The 20,594-nt window shown below is 41.8% G+C and overlaps 2 protein-coding genes across 3 annotated transcripts in view; one reads left to right on the top strand and one right to left on the bottom strand.

Moving 5' to 3' along the window:
* Positions 1-6,681: 6,681 nt before the first annotated feature.
* Positions 6,682-7,798, top strand: MED18 (mediator complex subunit 18). Its single transcript, XM_075021211.1, has 2 exons — positions 6,682-6,840; positions 7,089-7,798. The coding sequence occupies exons 1-2, from the start codon at positions 6,768-6,770 to the stop codon at positions 7,640-7,642; spliced, it is 627 nt and encodes a 208-aa protein (XP_074877312.1). The 5' UTR covers positions 6,682-6,767; the 3' UTR covers positions 7,643-7,798.
* Positions 7,799-10,852: 3,054 nt separating this feature from the next.
* CERT1 (ceramide transporter 1) overlaps positions 10,853-20,594 on the bottom strand; it is a 74,343-nt gene continuing 64,601 nt past the window's right edge. For both annotated transcript variants that reach the window (XM_075021209.1, XM_075021210.1), the window contains 7 exons: positions 19,842-19,937; positions 19,046-19,178; positions 18,860-18,930; positions 17,438-17,566; positions 16,513-16,642; positions 15,014-15,150; positions 10,853-13,853 (listed from right to left, as the gene is read on the bottom strand). In XM_075021209.1, coding sequence (XP_074877310.1) covers positions 15,023-15,150; positions 16,513-16,642; positions 17,438-17,566; positions 18,860-18,930; positions 19,046-19,178; positions 19,842-19,937 — 687 coding nt within the window. In that variant the 3' untranslated portion in view covers positions 10,853-13,853; positions 15,014-15,022. The remainder of the gene's footprint in view (positions 13,854-15,013; positions 15,151-16,512; positions 16,643-17,437; positions 17,567-18,859; positions 18,931-19,045; positions 19,179-19,841; positions 19,938-20,594) is intronic.

Here is a 20,594-nt window from a genome sequence, read left to right as displayed (position 1 = left end):
TCTGACACATTCTTTTTCAGTCTCCTGGGCGCTACAGGTTTTATACCAGAAGCAGAGGTTGCCATTTCAAATGTGTTAGAAAGTTTAGGGAACTGAAGCACTCTTGTTTCCCTGCATACAGGGAACACTACCGTGGAGTATTACAACATCATTGCAAAATTTGTGTAGCAAGAGTGTTTCAGTACAAGAAACAAAGAGTCCTGCACTGTGTGTTTTGCATCCTTGACAAAACCAAACCAGCTGTCTGGAATCAAGTTTCGCTGCAACATAAATGCTACACTATTACAATTGATAACCTTTTTCCAAGTATTTTAAAACCCTAGGAAAAAAATAGTAAAAATAGCGTATTTGACTCTGGTAAATAGTTTCCTTTTCACCTAGACTACCTCCTTTCTTATCTGTGTCCTGAGTCTACTTGACTCCTGCAACACACCAGTCCCCTTCCTGCTGTCTGACATGAAAGTTTCAGAGCTGTGAAGCTTGGAAACTCTGGAGCTCCAGCTGCCTCTACATGATTGTCCACTTCGATATCTCTTGGCCACATAAGACCTTATCAGTGAAGTGTGCCTTACCTAATGTTCCTTACGGGAGGAACAGCTTCTGCTCACACAGTGCAGGGATGCAAACCACATTCATGCTGAATGTAGCTATAATACCTGAAGCCTGCAGCCGATGCTGCCTTGGTGATGGGACAGGGGTGTGCCAGGAAGGACCCTTGCACAGGTGCTGCTGAGAAGGCACGCGGTTTCCCAGAAAAGAGCACGGCTGAGGGCCCGCTTGCTTTCTTGGAGGAGTGTTCGGGTGTATCTGAGCTCTGGGTGTGTCTATACACAGCACTGTTTGGACAATTTGCATCCTTGGCATGAACCCTGCTTGTAAGGTGAATACAGCTCTGAGAAAAGCTGTGGTAGATGGTCTGTCCTCCCACTCCTTTCAGCTGCCTTTTGGGGTGGAGTAAGAGCTCTTACTACTCACAGTGCCTTTAAGATAAGTTATCATCTCCATCACTTTTGGGACATTGCTTGCTATTTTTGAGGTTGTGTCCTTTTCCCTCTCTCCCTTTGGCTTTAGTTAGGGAAAGTTTACACTGCATGATGACACCTGCTGAAAGGAGGATATGATAGCTTGTGCTTCAGGCAGTGTCTGTGTTACAACAGTTTCTCTGCTCCACAGATCCTCTCTGTTGTCATGGCAGCAGCTCGTATTCCTGACAGAGGCATCTTGCCTTACACACAAGGCAATTACAGCATGGTGTGCATCCAGTGAAACTCCTAGCACTGGGAAGTTTGTACCTCGTCTTCCTGCCTAGAGATTACTGCTGGCCCCAGGCTCACCTTGCTGTACCAGCATCTGGGAGGAGGCCTACCTATGAAGCTAACCTTATCTCTACAGCGCTCTAGGACTCTTGCAGTCTACTACACAATGCAAAATTAGCTAGTGTCCCATCTTCACCCCTGGTTTATGTTCAGTCCGCTTCTTAATATACCCAGGGGGACACTAGGGGCTTTAGACCCAGCTTTCACAGGTTATTCCCAATTACAGAACACCCAGAAGCATTCCAGCTAGGACTCAGGCTATCTAGAAAAACATAGTGGGTTGACCCTGCTGCTTGCTCACTCCCACCCCAGCAGGATGGGGGAGAAAATGGGAAGGGTAAAAGCAAGAAAACTCATGGATCAACATAAGGACTGTTTAATAGGTAAAATGAAGCTGCCCATGCAAAGCCAAAATAAGGAATTTATTCACTACTTCCCATCGGTAGGCAAAGCCTCAGCACATTAAAGTTATGTGGGACAACAAACATCATACCCACAATGTCCCCCCTTTCTCATTCTTTCCCTGAGCATGATGTCACATGGTATGGAATATCCCTTTGGTCAGTCAGGGTCAGCTGTCCTAGCTGTGTCCCCTCCCAATCTCTCACCCACTCCCAGCCGGGGGGGTCACAGGCGAGAAAGAAGCACAAAAAGAAAACCTTGATGCTGGCAAACCCAGCTCAGCAATAGCCAAAACACCAGCGTGTTATTCATGCTGTTAGTCATGAATCTAAAACACAGACCCATACAGGCTGCTAGGAAGACAATTAATTCCATCCCAGGGAGAGCCTGTACAAAAAAGAAAATCTAGATCTTGGCACCACTGTCTGCCGAGGTCCACAACAGCCAAATAAAGACCAGCTCTTAGAATCACAGAATGGTTTGGGTTGGAAAGGACCTTTAAAGGTTATCTAGCTCCAACTCCCCTGCCATGGGCAGGGACACCTTCCACTAGACCAGGTTGCTCAAAGCCCCAGCCAAGCTGGCCTTGAACACTTCCAGGGAGGCGGCATCCACAACTTCTCTGTGTTGGCAGGAGCAGGACAACCTACCTTACCCGTTCCACTGTCTCAGCACCCTCATCGTAAAGAATTTCTTCCTTACCTACTTTATTCTTCTAGAGAATTGTACAAAGTCAGTCCATTTTCATGAGCTAGAACACCAGGATGAAAAAACAGTACTATAAAAATTACACCAATGACCAGTGTCTCCTAGGACCACTGGGTGAAAGACTGGACTTAGGCAAGTCTATCAAGCCGTCGTGGTTTAAGCTCCACTGCTAACAAAGCACCATGAAGCTGCTCACTCACTCCTCCCACCCTTTCTCTGGCCTCGGTGGGATGAGGAGGAGAAAATACAAAGAAAAGCTTGTGGGTCGAGACAAGGACAGGGAGGGATCACTCACCATTTATGGTCACGGGCAAAAGACAGACTCAACTTGGGAAAAAAAAAGTCAATTTAATTTACTACCAATCAAATCAAAACAAGGATAATGAGAAGTAAAACCAAGTCTTAAAAACACCTTCCCCCCACCCCTCCCTCCTTCCCAGCTCAACTCCACTCCCAGTTTTCTCTACCTCTTCCCCCCAGCAGCACAGGGGGATGTGGAATGGTGGTTGTGGTCAGTTCATCACACCTTGTCTCTGCCACTCCTTCCTCCTCAGGGGGAGGACTCCTCACTCTTCCCCTGCTCCAGTGTGGGGTCCCTCCCATGGGAGACAGTTCTCCACAAACTTCTCCAGTGTGAGTCCTTCCCATGGGCTACAGCGTGGGTTTTCCCACAGAGTCATGGCCATCTTGGGGGGCGTCCCCCTGCTCCGTCGTGGGCTCCTCCCCAGGCTGCAGGTGGGCATCTGCTCCCCCGCTCCCCTCCATGGTCTGGGGGGGGGACAGCCTGACGTCTCACCACGGGCTGCAGGGGCATCCCCTCCTCCCCCGCTCCTCCTCCCCTCCTTCCTCACTGACCTCACTGTCTGCAGAGGGGTTTCTCTCACATTCGATTTTCCTCCCCCACTGCACGTTTCCCCTCTTAAATCTGTTCCCCCAGAGGCGCTGCCACCGTCACTGATGGACACGGCCTTGGCCAGAGGTGGGTCCGACTTGGAGCCAGGGAAACTTCTAACAGCTTCTCAGAGGAGCCACCCCTGCTTTGCAAGGTAGAGAGGAATAAATCATAAAGTGTATTATACTGAGGCTGGTAATAAATCATCAGTTACCTGACGTTTGTTGACTTCTCTCTCTGTCTTTGTGCTGTTAGCTTAGGTAGTCCCTTTATTTAAGGTAGTCCCTCAGCTATTGACACATCATTGCTTGTGTTGAAATGGCTAAGAACAACCCAATGTCCTTGAGGTACCTGTTAAGACAAAAAAATCACTTGAGTAATCCTAGCCTTGAAATTCCGTCAACAACTTTAAAAAATGTAAATTATGCAATGAACTGATTATATAAATTGCCTATTACATAACTGAATGCAGCAGTTAATTTCAACAAGCTCGCATGCAGATTTGTGGGTGGAAGACCTTTTGTTATTAATTCACCACCAGTGAATGGAGAGTGCTGTACGCTTAGTCTGAAAACAATTTTGATCGATAAAGGTGGCCAAATGGGGATTCTGACCCAAAGCCTGTGAGATGAGTGAGAAAATAATCCAAGTTTTAGTAATGAGGAAGAAAAAAACTTTACATCCAGTTTATATCTAACTGACCCTCCCTACTGTTCATGTTATTTCAATGTCTGAACATGGCTGGATCGCACGTTTCACCAGATGTTTCTGAACTGCAGGAGCTCTGCAGGGAGGGCTCTGCTCCATGCACTTGAAATGTTGTAATACAGAGCTGACATAAAGGTCTGGCCCTGCACAGGCATCCCATTTCCCTGAGGCAGCCAGGTGTATAAGAAGGGTTTTAAGGGGAGTTGAACAGAACTTAGGTAGGTGGCTGGGAATAACATGTTTACCCTCCATTTCTATCTCTGTTTCTCTCTGCCTCCACCATCTGTTTGACCAACTGTCTTTTGTGTCTGCTGCCTCTTATCTTCAACAACTGCAAAAAAAGGTTCTTTTTAAGATACCTTAAGGCACGGAGGTGCACTATAGAGCCTCCAAGCCCACGGTGACAAGCAGCTCAGCAGCTGCAGGACTGTGTCGTTGCTGTCTTTTACACAGCTGGTGAGGGGATTTGGAGATGTTCCGCAGGGGAGACACTTTTGCTCACCTATTTCGTCCAGTCCTACAGGGGGTTTGCCCAGTTTGGGGTAATGTTTGTTTTCTGCATTGCACTATTGCATAGCTCCTCAGGCTACAGGGCAGAACTACTCGAGGTAGCTGCAACTGGGGAATTTAAAAGAATTTGAGTTTCAAAACAGAAAAGCAGACATCCTCTTAGGTTTTTTTTAGGCATTTGTAGTAATGTGGCCGAAATCCGGAATAAACTCCTTAACAGCAATGAGAAGTTAAGAAGCAGGCACTCCTTTATTGCAGCGCTGGGCACACAGGGGATCACTCCACTTAGTGTGTGCACCTGGCTAGTCTAACTGTACAGATTAAATACACACCTGTTATACATATTCACTAAATTTCTGGGAAATGTCATACATAATCATCAACTTTCCAATAAATCATTAGCGTATGTAAATGTCCCTTTATGCAGGCGCAGTGAAGTCTCTGGTGGTCTTCAGAAGCCCTCTGGTGGTCTTCCATAGTCTTCCTCACTTTGTCCAATAGTTGACCTCTCTTATGTGATTCTGCACAGTACGATTTTTGCCATCATGTATTGGATTACATAAACTAACAAATCTGTCAAAGTTTCTATGGTTAACTAATTTTAGACAATACTTATTTTCTTATGATTGTATACAACACATCTTGTATGTTCCTGAGTTTCTATGACTACACTGCGAGCTTCAAACCCCTATGTTGTACAATCTTTACCTTTTAATCAAACCCAGCTTATAAAATTTTAACTTTTATCAAAATATTTGTAACAGTAACACTACCATGCACCTCAGCTAGGCAGAACAGATAATCTGTATCACCACAGAAAGAAGTGAGCCTTAGACACTATCCCTTGTGAAACACTGAAGTGACTTTTTTACTCATTTTTCTTTTCCTAGCTATCTTTCTCAGTAGATATTCTTTCATTCTAACTGCATTATGGCCACACTAAAGCTGATCTGTATACAAGAGAAAACCTAATTTTTTTTTTTTTCTCTTAGAAGCATAAGGAAGCTTTTAAATCATTACCTAACCCTTTTGTTGACTGTTTTTTACCTTTTTTTTCCAAGGCAGGCCTCTCGCCCGCCATGGGGGAAGTACGTACAACGCCTACGCACTGTGGCAACCACCTGGGGTGTGGTTCCAGCTTCAGCAGCAGTTGGGTCCCTCCTGGATTGTCCTGTGCCCTTGAAGCCCCGCCAAGTTCAATTCCATGGCTGTACTCCAAGCTAGCTCCGTAGATGTCTCACAGCTGAAACAAATTACTACTGCCCTGGGGGAGTACGCTTATGCCATTTCTTATTTTGCGGGTGTTTGGCTTGTGCTAATATTTACACAATTTATTTGGGGGATGCAGGGGACCCCACCACCGTGTGGAGATACTGATAAAGGAGAGTCGTGCTGTTTACTTTCCAATGCGGCTTGGAGGCTTGTTATAAAAACAGCTAAGGAAAAAAAAAAAAAGTCAAATTTATAACCCTCGTTTTAGGGCCTGCAGGGCCAAATCTAGCTGATACATACTGCGCATTTCTGCTAGTTTTGGAGAACGGTGGCGTTTCCGCGCGGAGACAGCGCAAAGCCTGCCGTGTCGGGAGGAGAAGCCCGAGCGGCCGGGTGCCCGCCGTTCCAACCCGGGGCGGCCTTCCCCCTTCGCCCCGACAACCGTTCCTCACCCAGGCCGCCGCAGGTGACCGGACGCCGGCCCGCAGCCCCGCGGCGCCCCGACCCCTTCCCTGCTGCTCTGCCTTCCCGGCGGACCGACCGACAGGCAGCCGAGCGGCAAATCCGGATGTTTCTGAGGAAGGTTTTCCACAGAATTTCAGCCGTACGCCTTTCGCGGCGCAGGAAGCCCGAGGGGAGGCGCCGCAAGGTGGGCGCGACTACGGCGGGGGCTGCTGCCGCCGCCCCGGCCCCCGCCCACAGCGCGGCTGAGGCAGCGGTGACCCCGCCGCGGCCGAGCTCCGCCCGTCGGCCCCCGCCCCGGCCCGCCCCGCCGCCGAGGCGGCCCCCAGGGCCGGGCAAGGGGCCGCCCGCCGCTCGGCGCAGCGCCCTCCCCGGGGCGGGCCCCGGCGGGAGGGGCGGCCGCGGCCCCTCCGCGCCTCGGCGGGCCCGGGCGCGGCGGCACCGCCAGGCCGCGAGGTGGCGCCGCCGCTCCCGCCGCCGCCTTCGCGCCGCTCCCTCCGCCGCGCCGCCGCCCGCCCTCAGTCCCGCGGCCGGCTCGGAGCGCCGCGGCCCGCGCCATGGAGGCCCCCCCCGTGACCATGATGCCCGTCACGGGCGGCACCATCAACATGATGGAGTACCTGCTGCAAGGTAAGCGGCCGGCCGGCGGGCCGGCAGGCAGATCCCTCCCGCCGCTGAGGAGAGCGCCCGGCGGGCCGCGGGCCGGCCGGCCTGCCCGCCGCCGCCGCCTCGGCCGAGGGGCAGCCCCCGGGGAGCCGGGCAGGGAGGCGGACGGGGGCGGGCTGAGGGGGGCTGCGGTGGCCCACGCTGCGGGGGAAGCCGCGCTCACCCGGGAGGAGGAGAGGGGGTAACCGAGGCGCTGTCTCCGCCCGCCGCAGGGAGCGTGTTGGACCAGAGCCTAGAGAGCCTGCTGCACCGCCTGCGCGGCCTCTGCGACAACATGGAGCCGGAGACGTTCCTGGACCACGAGATGGTGTTCCTGCTGAAGGGGCAGCAGGCCAGCCCCTTCGTGCTGCGGGCGCGGCGGTCCATGGACAAAAGCGGGATGCCCTGGCATTTGCGCTACCTGGGCCAGCCCGAAATAGGCGACAAGAACCGCCACGCGCTGGTGCGCAACTGCGTCGACATCGCTACTTCGGACAACCTGACGGACTTTCTGGTGGAGATGGGCTTCCGCATGGACCACGAGTTTGTGGCCAAAGGGCACATGTTCCGCAAGGGCATCATGAAGATCGTGGTGTACAAGATCTTCCGCATCCTCATGCCAGGAAACACGGAGAGCATCGAGCCGCTCTCCCTCTCCTACCTGGTGGAGCTCAACGTGGTAGCGCCAGCAGGACAGGACGTCGTTTCTGATGACATGAGGAATTTTGCTGAGCAACTGAAGCCTCTAGTGCATCTGGAGAAAATTGACCCTAAAAGGCTAATGTGACTGAAAAGCTGGGCAGTTAAGGGAGGGGGTTTGTTCGTGTTCCTGAAGAGGGTGCTTTTTTCTAAAAAGCCTTTTGAGGGCAAACCAAAACAGGGGGAGGGGAATAAAGGACTACACATCAAGTGTTTTGTACACTGCAATTACTGAGTGTGTTTTCTCCTTCGTTTGTGGATGTGAAGAGAAGCAGACACTTTAATACCATTCAAAAGATCAGTAAATGCTGCTAGTGGTAGTTTTCCTTCTCCTTTTGGGGAGATGTGTGTTAGAAAGCATATTGCCTAAGAATCCAAAAACATCACGAGTTACTAGAATTCAGCCTTCTGTGTACCCACAGCACCGTTCATGCACCCTACCTAGTCATCCAAAATTTTCTTTTGAGTAACACATGAAGTTAATATCCTTTAAGGCAGGAGGTGTTAACACAAGCATAAACCCACAAACTACACAGTATAAAAGAGCAAGAGTATACCTGTCTACAACAGAGTAGCACAGTAATAGCACATGTAAGGGGAAAGCTAGGACACAAGGTACATTCTAGTGAAACTGTTTCTGATATGAACAAAGTTAGAACTGGAAACTAATTTAGCAATACTACAATTGCAAGAGGTTTTCAAATCTTTTAAGGCTGTTCCATGTTTTTCACTGAAGCTGGGTGTGGCAGTCTTGGTTGACGAGAAAGCAGTAAATTACATGGGTTTTTTTATCATTAGACTTCTCACACCTAGCAGCAATATTGAAAATTGACACATCAAACAATTAAGAGCATCATACATCTGCTAATTCAACTGGTGATGATTGTTTAGCACCTCTCTTGAAAGCAAGATGCTTAGTTACTCTCCCGATATTTCAATGATATTTGAATTAGGTTTGAGAGTTTTCAGATACAGTTCAAACAAAATAAAGGCTGGGAAAAGCAGCCAAAGCAGCTTATTTAAATTTCTCAAGTTCTCTACAGAAGGCATCCATTTTACCCATTACTAAAATGCACCAATCTCTGTCAGAGACATTGCCACTCTTCAGCACCACACAACTCTATGTGACAACTAAAGGCAAAGACCACTCCTGCAAAAAGCTTAAAAAAAAAAAAAGCACCTTTCAAGTTAACAGCTACATTTTCAACACCAGAGTTTGGACAAGATAAGCCACGGCAGCTGGATTAGTGCTCACCGAGTGCAGCATCTCAAGCGTTCCACTCATACAGGCTCTACATACCAGGCATGGGGACAACCAAGTACTTGTACACCTGCTGGAGAACACCACTGTTTGAATACATAGCAATGATTTCCAACAGGCTACAAGCAATGAGGTGACCTGCGTGACTGCTCATTACCTAGACTGGAAATACTTCCTGGAGGGTATAGACACACCTACAATTCTTGTGTTTGTACTCAGCCATGACTCAGCCCCACCAGACAGCCCACTGTCCTGGGCCTCCCAGTCTGGAATTCCTTGGATCCTGTTACAGGGCATAACTTCCCAGGGGGTGAGGGGTAGGTCCCAGAGCTCTGCCTGCACCAAGGAGCTGAACTTGGCAGGTTGCTCAGCAATTCAGTTGCAGTCCCACCCTGGCAGGTGCGAACCCTCAGAGCTGTTGTCATATCCTGCCACTGTAACACTGGTTAGGAATTGCTTGCCACAGACTTCCACCATCCATGGCTTTTCTCTTGTGACAGGGAATTTTAGAAATTCGTGCAATGGATCAGGCAAGTTGAATATTCTATGCCAGCTTTTCAAAGGGTAGGTACTTGTAAGTACAAAGACACAGAAAACAGTAAGTACATAGGTCCTTCCTGTTGCATCCAAAAGGAACTCGCTTGGTAACTTACCTTCCAAGTTTCTTTAAGTGGAGGGGCAAATAAGTCACAGAGTGTTGACCTTAATGTAATGGTGATAAAGAGGAAAATCCCACATGGAATTTCAGGCAGACCAGCTCAAGCAAAAGGAGACTGAATGTAAAGTTCCTAATTGAAGTTTTTACATTATAGATGACAATAGGTCTGACTATGCTTAGTCTAAGTTCTCAAAAATAATAGTCTAAGTTCTCAAAAATAATAATGATAATTTAAAATAGTTCTTTTTAAGGAGAATTAGTTTAAACTTTAAAAACTGCAGCAATCCACATTACCAGCCTTCCTTATTCTAGCTGTAGTCTATGCATAGAAGAGGCAGGTGTGTAGAGGCAAAAAAAGTTACTGCATCAATGGTTACAGCTGAAGGAAAATGGACACTTTCAGGCACCTAGTGCTCAAAGCATGGAGACTAAAGATAATAGCAATACTATTGGTAATACACACTAGTAAATTGCATGGCATAACCCTAACTAATTATTATATCTAGGGTCAAATAATATTGTAGTTACACAGACAGCTACAGAAATGCTCAACTTCTCCTTACAGGAAAGTATGTTTTTCTTAAATTACATGCATAACTTAAGGGACTAAGAATGCGACTGTATTCTTTTTATTTTGGGGGATTTTTTTGCCAGCTAAAGTAACTGCATTCTTCAAGGGCAGGGCTTACCTCGGGACTCTGTATTTGTTGCAATATATTGCCCGAGGCCTGATGCAGCTGAGCTGAAGATAAGTTTCCTTTCTGTGCAAGTAATGCCTTCTGTTATTTCAAACTGCTCCTCCAGTCTTGCACACTTTTAAGGTTTCTACAACTTTACTGATTACTACATAAGAAGTAGAAACTTCTGCATAACAAATACAGGTAAGATTGTTATTGATCCATTAGGCACAGGCTATTTCTGCTGTTAAGAAAAGCTTCGTCTATAGAAGCTCATCTCAGTTCTTAAGAATTCCTTCATACTTTAGAAAAAGCTGCAAGTTTATCCTTTGGCATTCCTCAGTCCTGGATCTCTATTCTTCCCATGGAAACTTCCATAATGTTTTTAATTCTGTACAGACAAGAGCTGAAATACTTTGGAAGTGCTCTATATTAAAGACTATACTGTAAAAGAACATCTTTTAACATGCCTCTGATACACTAGCACAAAACAAGCTTTTTGATACATAAACTAATGTGGCATTCAGGTTTTCATCTCCATAACCTCAGTAATACAAGCAAGCTGCTTTCCTGTTAAATGTTTTCCATACATTACAATATTGTATACAACTTTATCCATGATCTAGAAGTTGGTTAAAAGGTAAAATGTTTTAAGTAAGTTTCTCCAAAGCACTGAAAGTTAAAAATAACTACAAACCAGGATTTTTCTTCATAATTTTTAATACTTTTCACTTTTAAATACTGGTTTAAATTTGTGATTGTAACATGGAAGAGCCAACTTCTTGTAATTTTTAAAACTTACCATTAGGATCATAAAGCTATTATAGAACAGTTACACTCTACACACTCAAGGTACTCAAAAATATGATTCATGTTTTAAGTCTGTAGATGAACAGTAGCAATTCAAATACAGCATTTCTGTACAACTTGACAAAAATACAGGTGGACACTCTGATTAAAGAGAATCTGCACAACTTCAGATAAGCCAGCTCAGCCCAATTAAGTAAAAAGTTTTGTTTTTTTTCCAAAGTGCATCACATTTTTCACAGATAATTTTGTCAAAATAAGATGTTCAGGTTCTCAGACAGGATAACAATGACCATCTCATCCTCATTCCCAGTAGAAGTTCCATCAAGTAATTTCCTTCAGATCTAGTTTGGCAACATCCAAATTCTCCAAACAGATGCAGATATTCACAGAACGCTATCTGATGGAGAAGATTGCTGCATTCTCAGCCCTTCAAATCGGTTCAGCTTATAAAAACAACCATTCTAGAGTCAGGAGCTGCTTCTGCAAAGACCATCACAGCTGTATAAATACAACTGATCCACTAACAGGAAGAAGTGAACTCTGAGCACACAGGTATGTGGCAGTGACTGAAAAGAGGAATGGACTCAAGAGGTGGGGCAAATTTTTTAACACCATAAAAGCAAGATCCCTTCCAGAAGGAAGGATCTAATGGCTACTTGCACACGGACAATCCGAGAGGCCCACAGAGAACTGCCTTTTTTTCATTTGTTTTTAAAGAGGTCAATTAATACCAATTTCTCAATCTTGCAACTACTTTCATATTCTTTAAGAAGCCTCTTACGACTCTGGGCATGGCTAGCTGTAGTGACGTACCAGTGCCTTTATATCTAAAAGTAAAATGTATTCTTTACAAATAGTATCTGTAGTGTAATAATATTTACAGAATAAATCACAAAAGTACATCACATTTAGTGCAAATGCAACTAATGATAGAAGTTTATATACTGCTTCGTAAACTTTCCATACCTTTGTAAAATAAAACTATCCAATTAAATTAATAAACTCACCTGCATTCTGACAGTTACCAGAAATGGCAAATAAGGAGTTAAACTCTTTGTTGTTTTTTTTGTTTGTTTTTGGTTTTTTTTGTTGTTGTTTGTTTGTTTTTAAAGTTCCCATCAGTGGCTATGGTGGAATGAGCCATTGCTTGGTTGATTGTAAAAAGATGAAGTACATTTGAGGTATAAGATTTTTTTTTTTTTTAAACGTTGCTATATAAAATGCTCACTGATGATACAGTAAACGTACAAATTTTCATCTTATTTGCCTTACTAGCATTACCATATAGGCACTTTTTGACATATTCAAATTAACAGAGCAACTCTGTAATAAGGCATATTCCATGCACTCCATTATAGAAAGGCAAATAAAAAGGGAAGAGTTATGGAGCATGAAATCTGCATGCATGTGTAATCATGTGTTATGTACGATTTCATCTCTACAGAGAAGACGAACTGATCAGGTTTTTCAACACTGTGCAGATCACATTTAGTCATTTACCAAATCTTCATTAAAATACTATATTATATTTATTTTCAGGCACCTATCCATACTATATCAAATAAGACTTTCAGCTTGCTTTTGAAAAAAATATATCTGAAACCTTTTTCTTGAGATACACAGATTACCGAAACACCAAGCAGTCTCTGAAGAGCTTCCACCTATGGGACATGGATAAAAGACCTCAAAGTCAGTACCAGTCGGCCACAGTCCTCTCCTAATGAGCATCTCCAGAATCAAAGGCAGGCAAATACGTGACATTTAAATTCTCACAGCAACTAAAGGGAACTTTCCAATAAGAACTATGTATCCTTTTATCTCTGATGGGCTTTTGATCAAGACACAAGTCATTTTCTACATAAACCACATAGCATGGCTTTATTAAGATGAGGAAGACACATGCAGGATCTGAAAATAAAGTATTCATCCTCATTCTAGACTGGGAATGTTGTCTTACGTAGTCCAAATTACTTCAATAAATATTATAGTGTACCTTCTCACAGCTTTGGGAAAGCCCTGGACATCATGCAAGAGAGCAGTCCACACACAGCATGGACAGATGGCTTCTAGCTTTCAGGCAGTCTCTTGCCCTCTCATACAGAATCCTCCTAGATATTTCTGGATGATGTTTAATAACAAAAATTCTGTAGCACATATTACATAACTAAAAAATACAATAGAAATATAAAGATATCTGGAAAAAATAAAGCTTTTCACACTCTTACTCCTTCAGAACCAAAGATCGTCATAAGAGTAAGACAATAGAAAAGGCAAAGTCATAAGGATATTGACAGCCCTCAGTTATTAACTGACATTTTATGTAACAAGATGATTCATTATAGAAACCAGCAGCAATGAACTGTGATTATACAAAGCAAAACAAAACCTGCCAATAAGTCACCTAGGCTTTACTGAAGTCCCTCCTTCCCCCCGCAAATACCACATAGATTTTTGTGCATATAAAGCACATACAGTATGCTATATGTGCATTTGCCTTTTGTGCTTTTTAGACATGCACAAAAACTGCGTGAGTATCTTAGGAAGGTTGACAATGAAATTCTGCAACTTGTTTAAAATTAAAGCAGTAACCCATGTTGGTAATTCAAAGTTGTATGCGTTCTTCCTCTTTTAAAGCAAGCAAATAAAAATAGAGTCGTAGACATGTTATCAATACTTGTATTTATAATTACACACTGATTCGGCAAGAAAAGTTAGCTGGCGAGAGCTAGTGTTAAATATTCAGCCTCATGGTGTTGCAACATTTCTTCACTTCAGTATACAAAGCCTAGAACTTGGGCCATTAAAAGACTGCAGATCCTTCATTCCAGCATGGAGTGCTGTATGAATGGTCACTTCTCCAATGTGGAATGCTCACCCAGTCTTGTTCCCATTGCTGCAGGTAAGCAAACATAAAAATACAGCACTGAAAAGTTTGAACATTAATAGGAAAGCAAGAACTTGTTAAACACCTTAAATAGCATCAGCGCTGCTATGATCATGTATGAACTGTTGGCTCACGACAGCCGTGTCTTCAGTGGTTCACCTACACTTGTTCTCTAACAACATAAAATTAAAAGTGTGAATCATTACAGGGCTACCTGTTACGGAAGGATCAAATGACTTTGACTTTTGGAGTCTGACATAGTAAATAGAACCCAAAAATAGGGGTAGGCTATCTTATGCATACAAAAAGTAATAAAAACTCCTTTTCAGAATATGTGTAATACTAGAACTACTGAATGGGATTTGATGGTTTGACACTACAGTTACACATAATGAAGTATATAGCGAGAGTCTACACTAACAAAAATTAAGCAAAGCTTTACTTAGCACTAAGGCTTATGTCTGACAGATTCAGACAGCCCCAAAAGTGATCAAGAAATCATCTTCTAATGTCATATAATCATTTAAATGTTCAAATAATTTTAGATTAGCCCAATGACCTATACTATTAGGATACATCCATTGACTTCAGAAAGCACCTGTAAGTCCCTTTCCTTTCTTAAGCTCATAAGGCTAAAAATTTAAGTCACAGCCTTTTCAAAACTCTAGTAATTGACACTGCTCTTGTCAGAAATGTTCCATTAATAAAAATCCTAGTTCAAAACTATTCTGTCAAAGACTACTTTGACCTTCATAATATTTTATCAAACATGCAATTTTAAGTAGAATTCAAGATACCAAAGCCTCATGAGGCTCTAGAGAAATTTCAGTATGTATTCTTTTCAGAACAAGTGTAAAATGCCAGTGACAGCTGAGAAGAAACCAATACTTTATCCTTTTATACTTCTGCATAAATTAGACATGTATGCAAAAACTTGCAAAATAAACTAGTAAGTCTACAAAAACTTGTACTTGGTAACTTCTGTAGCCCTTATTTTTCATGCTAATACACACAAATTACATGAATGTTTTAAAAAGTATATTGCATGCATACATTAAAACTAAGCGCCAAATTCATGCTAATCATGATAAAACATTTCTAGATTGCCTACTTGTGTTTGGTCTTAAATTTACAACAGTCAATCAAGAATGAAGAAAATGAATGTATACCTGTTAACACTAGAATAAAATAGGCTTTCCTGCTGTTTTCTCTTGCACGTATGATGTAAAACGCTTCAGGAATTTTGGATATTCTCGTTTTGCCACTGCCCGTAACACTGATGCTGGCGCCCATCCTCCTGGGTTCACTAGAAGTAGACAGGAAGACAGAAATTGGAATACAGCAAATCCACTAAAGGCTAGAAAAGAGAATTTAAGTTCATTATTTCTGCAGCTCTTTCTGAAGTAACAGGAAAGAATAGTGATCAGCAGGGGTTTTTTTATGCCCTTACAGCTTGTATTGTAGCACTTTCTACTCTTAATACTCTAGTTTAGTCCAGTTCTATGATGCCGCGACTTAGAAAGCTTTAAACGTGATGTGCTGTGAGTCTTTGGGGAATGCCTAAATGGAAGATTATATTCTCTAAGGACTTCCCAGAAACAGAAAAAGACACTTGCATTACTAATTTCACAGAAAACAGAAGTCAGTCTTAACTTTTCAATAACTGCTGCATTTGTCTGCAGAATTGCTACATAGCCAATGTATTCCAAATTATTTTTAAAGCACTTTAAACAAAATTCAAACTAATTCTAAAATACATTTCAATTCACAGGGCAAGTATTTTGCTGAAAAAGCTGCCACTTCCCATACAATCATAGTTCGGAATTTATCAATGAAAATGTATTTAAGTAATTGGGAAACTTCTAAAAAGGAAACAAAGCAGCTTAAAACAGAGCTATTATTTGTACAGGATTTAATACGAATTACATCACTCCTATATGGCAAAGATTTACCGAACCAATTTTTCAGACTTTGACTCTTTAGTAAGCCATGTAATAGGTGGTTGAAAGTAATAAGCAGGTGAGCTACTCTTGAAGTGTTTTGTAGCTGCAGTAGGGGAGCTAATAAGCATGTAGCTCCAATAATACAATACACTGCTAAACACTGGGTACAGTAACAATACAGTTTGGCTTTGATAACTTTTCAGTCCATACCAAGGATTCTATCAGTTAAAAAATATTTTAAAACCCCATAGTCTATTATACAGCTTGCAAACATCCTCATACAAAATGTATTTGCTCCTTCTTAACACTGAGGGTAAGAGCTGTATCTTTACTATGAGCAGCTTTTCAGCTTAACAAGATGAATCGGAGGAAAAAAAATTACAGCAATACATGAAAAAAACATCCTACTACTGAAACTAAAAGCTATGCCAAGTCATCCCAGCTGCAGACATTTTTTCTGCCCACCCTCCTCCACCCCAAGGTTCTGTACTTAGGACCGAGCTACACACCACTTCCATTTATTTCTTCCAGAACACCACACAATAAATTATCCCATTCACTGATTCATGCAGCATGTTAATTTGAGTCTTCCTGAACATGAAGACCACAAGTGTGATGCTATATATAAATTTAACAGAAAATTGCATCAAACTTTTTTTTACCAGTATTCAGGTCCCCAGAATTAGCATATACCATGAATATCATACTGAAAATTTTAGACTTACCATTAGCTACATATGTAATCTTGCATAGGATGTTGTCCCTGCTTATTTCCTTGTTCCCCTCTGGTGGACTTACTAATGTCTGACAAATCATAGCAATATTTATTTTGGCACGGACACAGCGATTGTTCAGCTGCCAAAAAAATGAAACATTTGTAAGCCTCAAACTAAATTTGTTTTGGTATACTTGACTGCTAACATTTTAATTTACTATGAAGTCTAAGACACTCCAGAAACTGTGTTTCTGAAAGTTTGTATTCTAGCACTATATGGGTGCAACATGAATGTGAGTGAAACAAAAGGTACATGGTGAATAGGGAAAGGGTTAAACTAAATGCCTGAATCTCAGGTTTCTGCTTGCTTAATACATATTACAAGCGAATTATTTCAATTATTGTGACAAATGAGTAAAAGAAACATTTAAATAATAATGCATCAACATTTACAAGTTATCAGTAATTTTTCCCTTGTAAGCAGGCAATGGCATAGCAATAAGCAGAAAAAACACCCCAAACAAAATAATCATTGCTACTATCTGACAGAACCAAGGCAGAACTGTGTAAGATGGAGGTTTAACAGATTCCATATCTATAATTATATAAGCCTACTCCTATATCTGACAGTATTGAAGAGTTATTGATTTGATTCCATACAAAATAACTTCAATTCCTTAAAATGTTTTCACATCTCCAGAAATTTTGCTTGCATTCTGCTGCAACACCTTAGATCTGCCAACTGCTGAGATAAGGCGAGAAAGCTTTTGGCTTAGAATGTCTTCATCAAGTCATTGTATCACCTGGTTTAAATAAACTGTATTTTTGCATAACCCCCCCCAACCTCCCTCACACTAGTATTTCACATGCATTACCACATAATAGAAAAATGTTATCTTAAAAACAGAACTTGATAGAATGAAAATAATACTTACAGGAGCACTGTCATGTTCCACAGAGAAATTGCACACAATCCATGTTTCAGGATCATTTTCACTGAATGCTGGTATCTTCCTGATGGCAGACAAATAGAGCACATCCCTTTGAGAAGCTGGCCACACCCTCTGCAGAGAAACACATGAATATAAACTTTTCCAGTTTTGCAAATTAAGTACTTGCTATGCTTAAAGAAAAAAACAAGCAAGGCAAACCAGGTCAGTCATGTTATTTAAGTAAAAGTTCCTTCAAGTTAGTAATTTCATTTTCAAAACTGAAACAGAACATAGTGGTTGTACAGATGCGTATCAGGTTATATGGCTATGCCTCATTTTAAAAAATTTAAGGCAAAAGTTTAAGGCCTTTGAAATGCAGAAAGCCAAGCTGCAATGACTTTTTCAGTAGACAAACAGGAAGATGCAGTTCCCTCAACCTCAGCTTTATCTTTTAGTTAATACTTGTAAGCTACAAACAAAACTTGGGGTTAAGTATAAATAGATGCATCTACAGTTACTTATGTTTCCAGAGAGAGGGAGAGGAATATTTAAAACAAATACTATTTCAAAAAGCTACTACTTCACTAAGACAGATATGGTAAACTGGTATTATCTAAGAGAAAGTTTCAGAAGAAAAATGTCTGATAAAATAAGAATATACACCAAAGCCATTTTCCTGACACTCAAAAGCTAGACCTTTTTCCCCTACTGCCACAACACTACACAGTTGACACAACTGTCTTACTCAAAATCACAAGTCCTCTGTTACAGAAGTTTTAAGGTAACTGCATTACTGGTAAAATTGTCAAAGAAAATATTTGGTTTGAGTATACTAATGCTTGGAATCATTCAAGATTAAAGATGAATCTGTACACTTCATTCCCATTTTTTTGAACCTTTAAGTTAGTTGTTGGGTTATAATTAAAATAAACATTTTAGTAAATTTACACTAGAACTGGTTGGGGGTGGGGAACATAATGAAGTTACAAAAACAAATGTTATACCAGCAATTATCCCACCTCATAAAGTAAATGTGTATGTCAACTAATTGTGGTCAACAATAGCTTGCATTATTGCAACAACATACGATACAGTGGTATAGGTTTCTTCCTTGTAGTCAGCATTGGCTTATTGCTTCCATTTGCTTTAGATGACTCTTGCCTTGCTGGCAGTGATATACTTAGAGATTTAAAAACAGTCTTCTTTTGTTATTACAAGCTCTATCAGACACATGCACAACCAATTATGCTATCAAGACAAGTTTGAAAAATTGACAAAGTTGTAGTTTAATAGAGAACTTGTTCTGAAATGTTGTTCTGAACAGTATTTTACGTTTTTAAGCCATTAAAATATTCAGAATAAGATTAGAACACATATGCCCCAGACTGTCTCAGTAAGGTATGCATATGACTGAAGTGTTATTACCTTATGTGTCTGGTAAATGATGATTGCATTATCAGCTAAATTTTCCACAACATGGAAATTTTCAATTGTTGCTAAAAGAGGAGGAAGAAAAAAAAATCCATTAGTAAACAAGCACAGATATTAGGCCAATGTTATAAACAATCAGCTTGCTAATAAAGATGCAAAGCTTAAGAACCAATTCCTTACTTTCCCAGTCATTACGAACATCAACATTCCAGAAGTAGTGGCAAACTTCATGCCCTGTTACCCCTTTAACAGCATGGGTTGCTTTCAAAGGATCTAAAACTATACCATTCTCTTCCACCTCTCTTCTGTATACCTACAGCCAAATACAAAGAAATGTAGAACAGAAATTGTCAAAACTGTTCATGTTTTAATTGTTTAAAATTTCATCAGTTTTTTAAAAAAACACTTACCCAGAAGACTAACACATGAATCATTTGCCATGTCAGTGTTCTCTGGTAACTACCAATGCAGACATTATTACATGACAATTCACATTAAAATACCAATATTTGAAGAATCTCTACTCCAAAAATAATTAAGCTACCTTATTTATCACTACACATAAGGATTCACACAAGCACAGTAGAGCAGTCAACACAGTAATTTGCTACGGTATAACATTTTTGTACATCGAATTTACACATCATTTTGATACCAAGTTTTAAGTAGGAGAGAATGAGAAAGGAATCTGCAAAGACAAAGCTATTACAAGAGTTACAGGGGTTTTTGTATGAATAAACATATTAGAAGCCACAGCTCTTATGGACTCCAGTCCTAACTTAAAACAATGCTATTTTAACAGCATAACTTGCTGAGTCATAGTATTCCCAGAGAATCATAGAATCATTTAAGTTGGAAAAAACCCTTAAGATCGAGTCCAACCATAAACCTAACACTGCCAAGTCCACCAGACTGAAAGTACCTCTCCTCACAGCGTATCATCTTGTATCAATCAAACAAAACCCCAAACGTTTACCTTCATTTCTCCTTCTTCTACCACTAGCTGCCAATTGGCATCTCCTCCCACATCTTGCAAGGAATATGTCATGTGGTTTTGTACCATCTCTTCCACCTTGAAAGGAAAAAAAAAAAACAAACCCACATTAACTCATTCCTTCCTTCTTCTTGGGCAGAAACTGTACAGTATTGGAAGTCACAAGTCAATACTTCAAATCCTGTGCAGGGGCTGACGTTGGACAACAGAGCTTTCTATTACAGGGTAAGAACAAGCAGATACTTCTGGCTTTCAGAAACAAAAGCCAAAATCTTGATTCAACTTCCAACTTCATTCTTTATGAGTACTTCCTATCCTTTCTTTGCACCTCTGAATGGTCAAAGCTCACTGTTTCTACTCAGGACAGTTTTATTTCAGCATCAGGAACTTACTTAAAGCTCACTGTTTCTACTCAGGACAGTTTTATTTCAGCATATAGGAACTTACTTCAGGTATTGCTAAATAGAATTACAATGCACTGTAAGATATTCACTGAAGAGCATTTAAAAAGCTGAACAAAGGTGGGGATCTGAGGGAGTAAGACAGACAAGCTCTAAAAAGGTGAGTGCGTATCAAAAATCATATTGGAAGAGTAGTGAAGGAAACAATCATGAGCAAAGCATGCCTATTCTGCTTCACTGGCATCTTTGTACAGCTAGAAAAAGAACAGAAATGTTTACATTCAAAAACGTCATGATAATACAGAGACTCTATTATTACAAAATATTAATTTAA

This window comes from Buteo buteo, chromosome Z (genome assembly GCF_964188355.1).
Source record: "Buteo buteo chromosome Z, bButBut1.hap1.1, whole genome shotgun sequence".
NCBI classification, from domain to species: domain Eukaryota; kingdom Metazoa; phylum Chordata; class Aves; order Accipitriformes; family Accipitridae; genus Buteo; species Buteo buteo.
The sequence above is the reverse complement of the archived record's forward strand: the minus strand, read 5'-3'. Positions and strand labels throughout refer to the sequence as shown.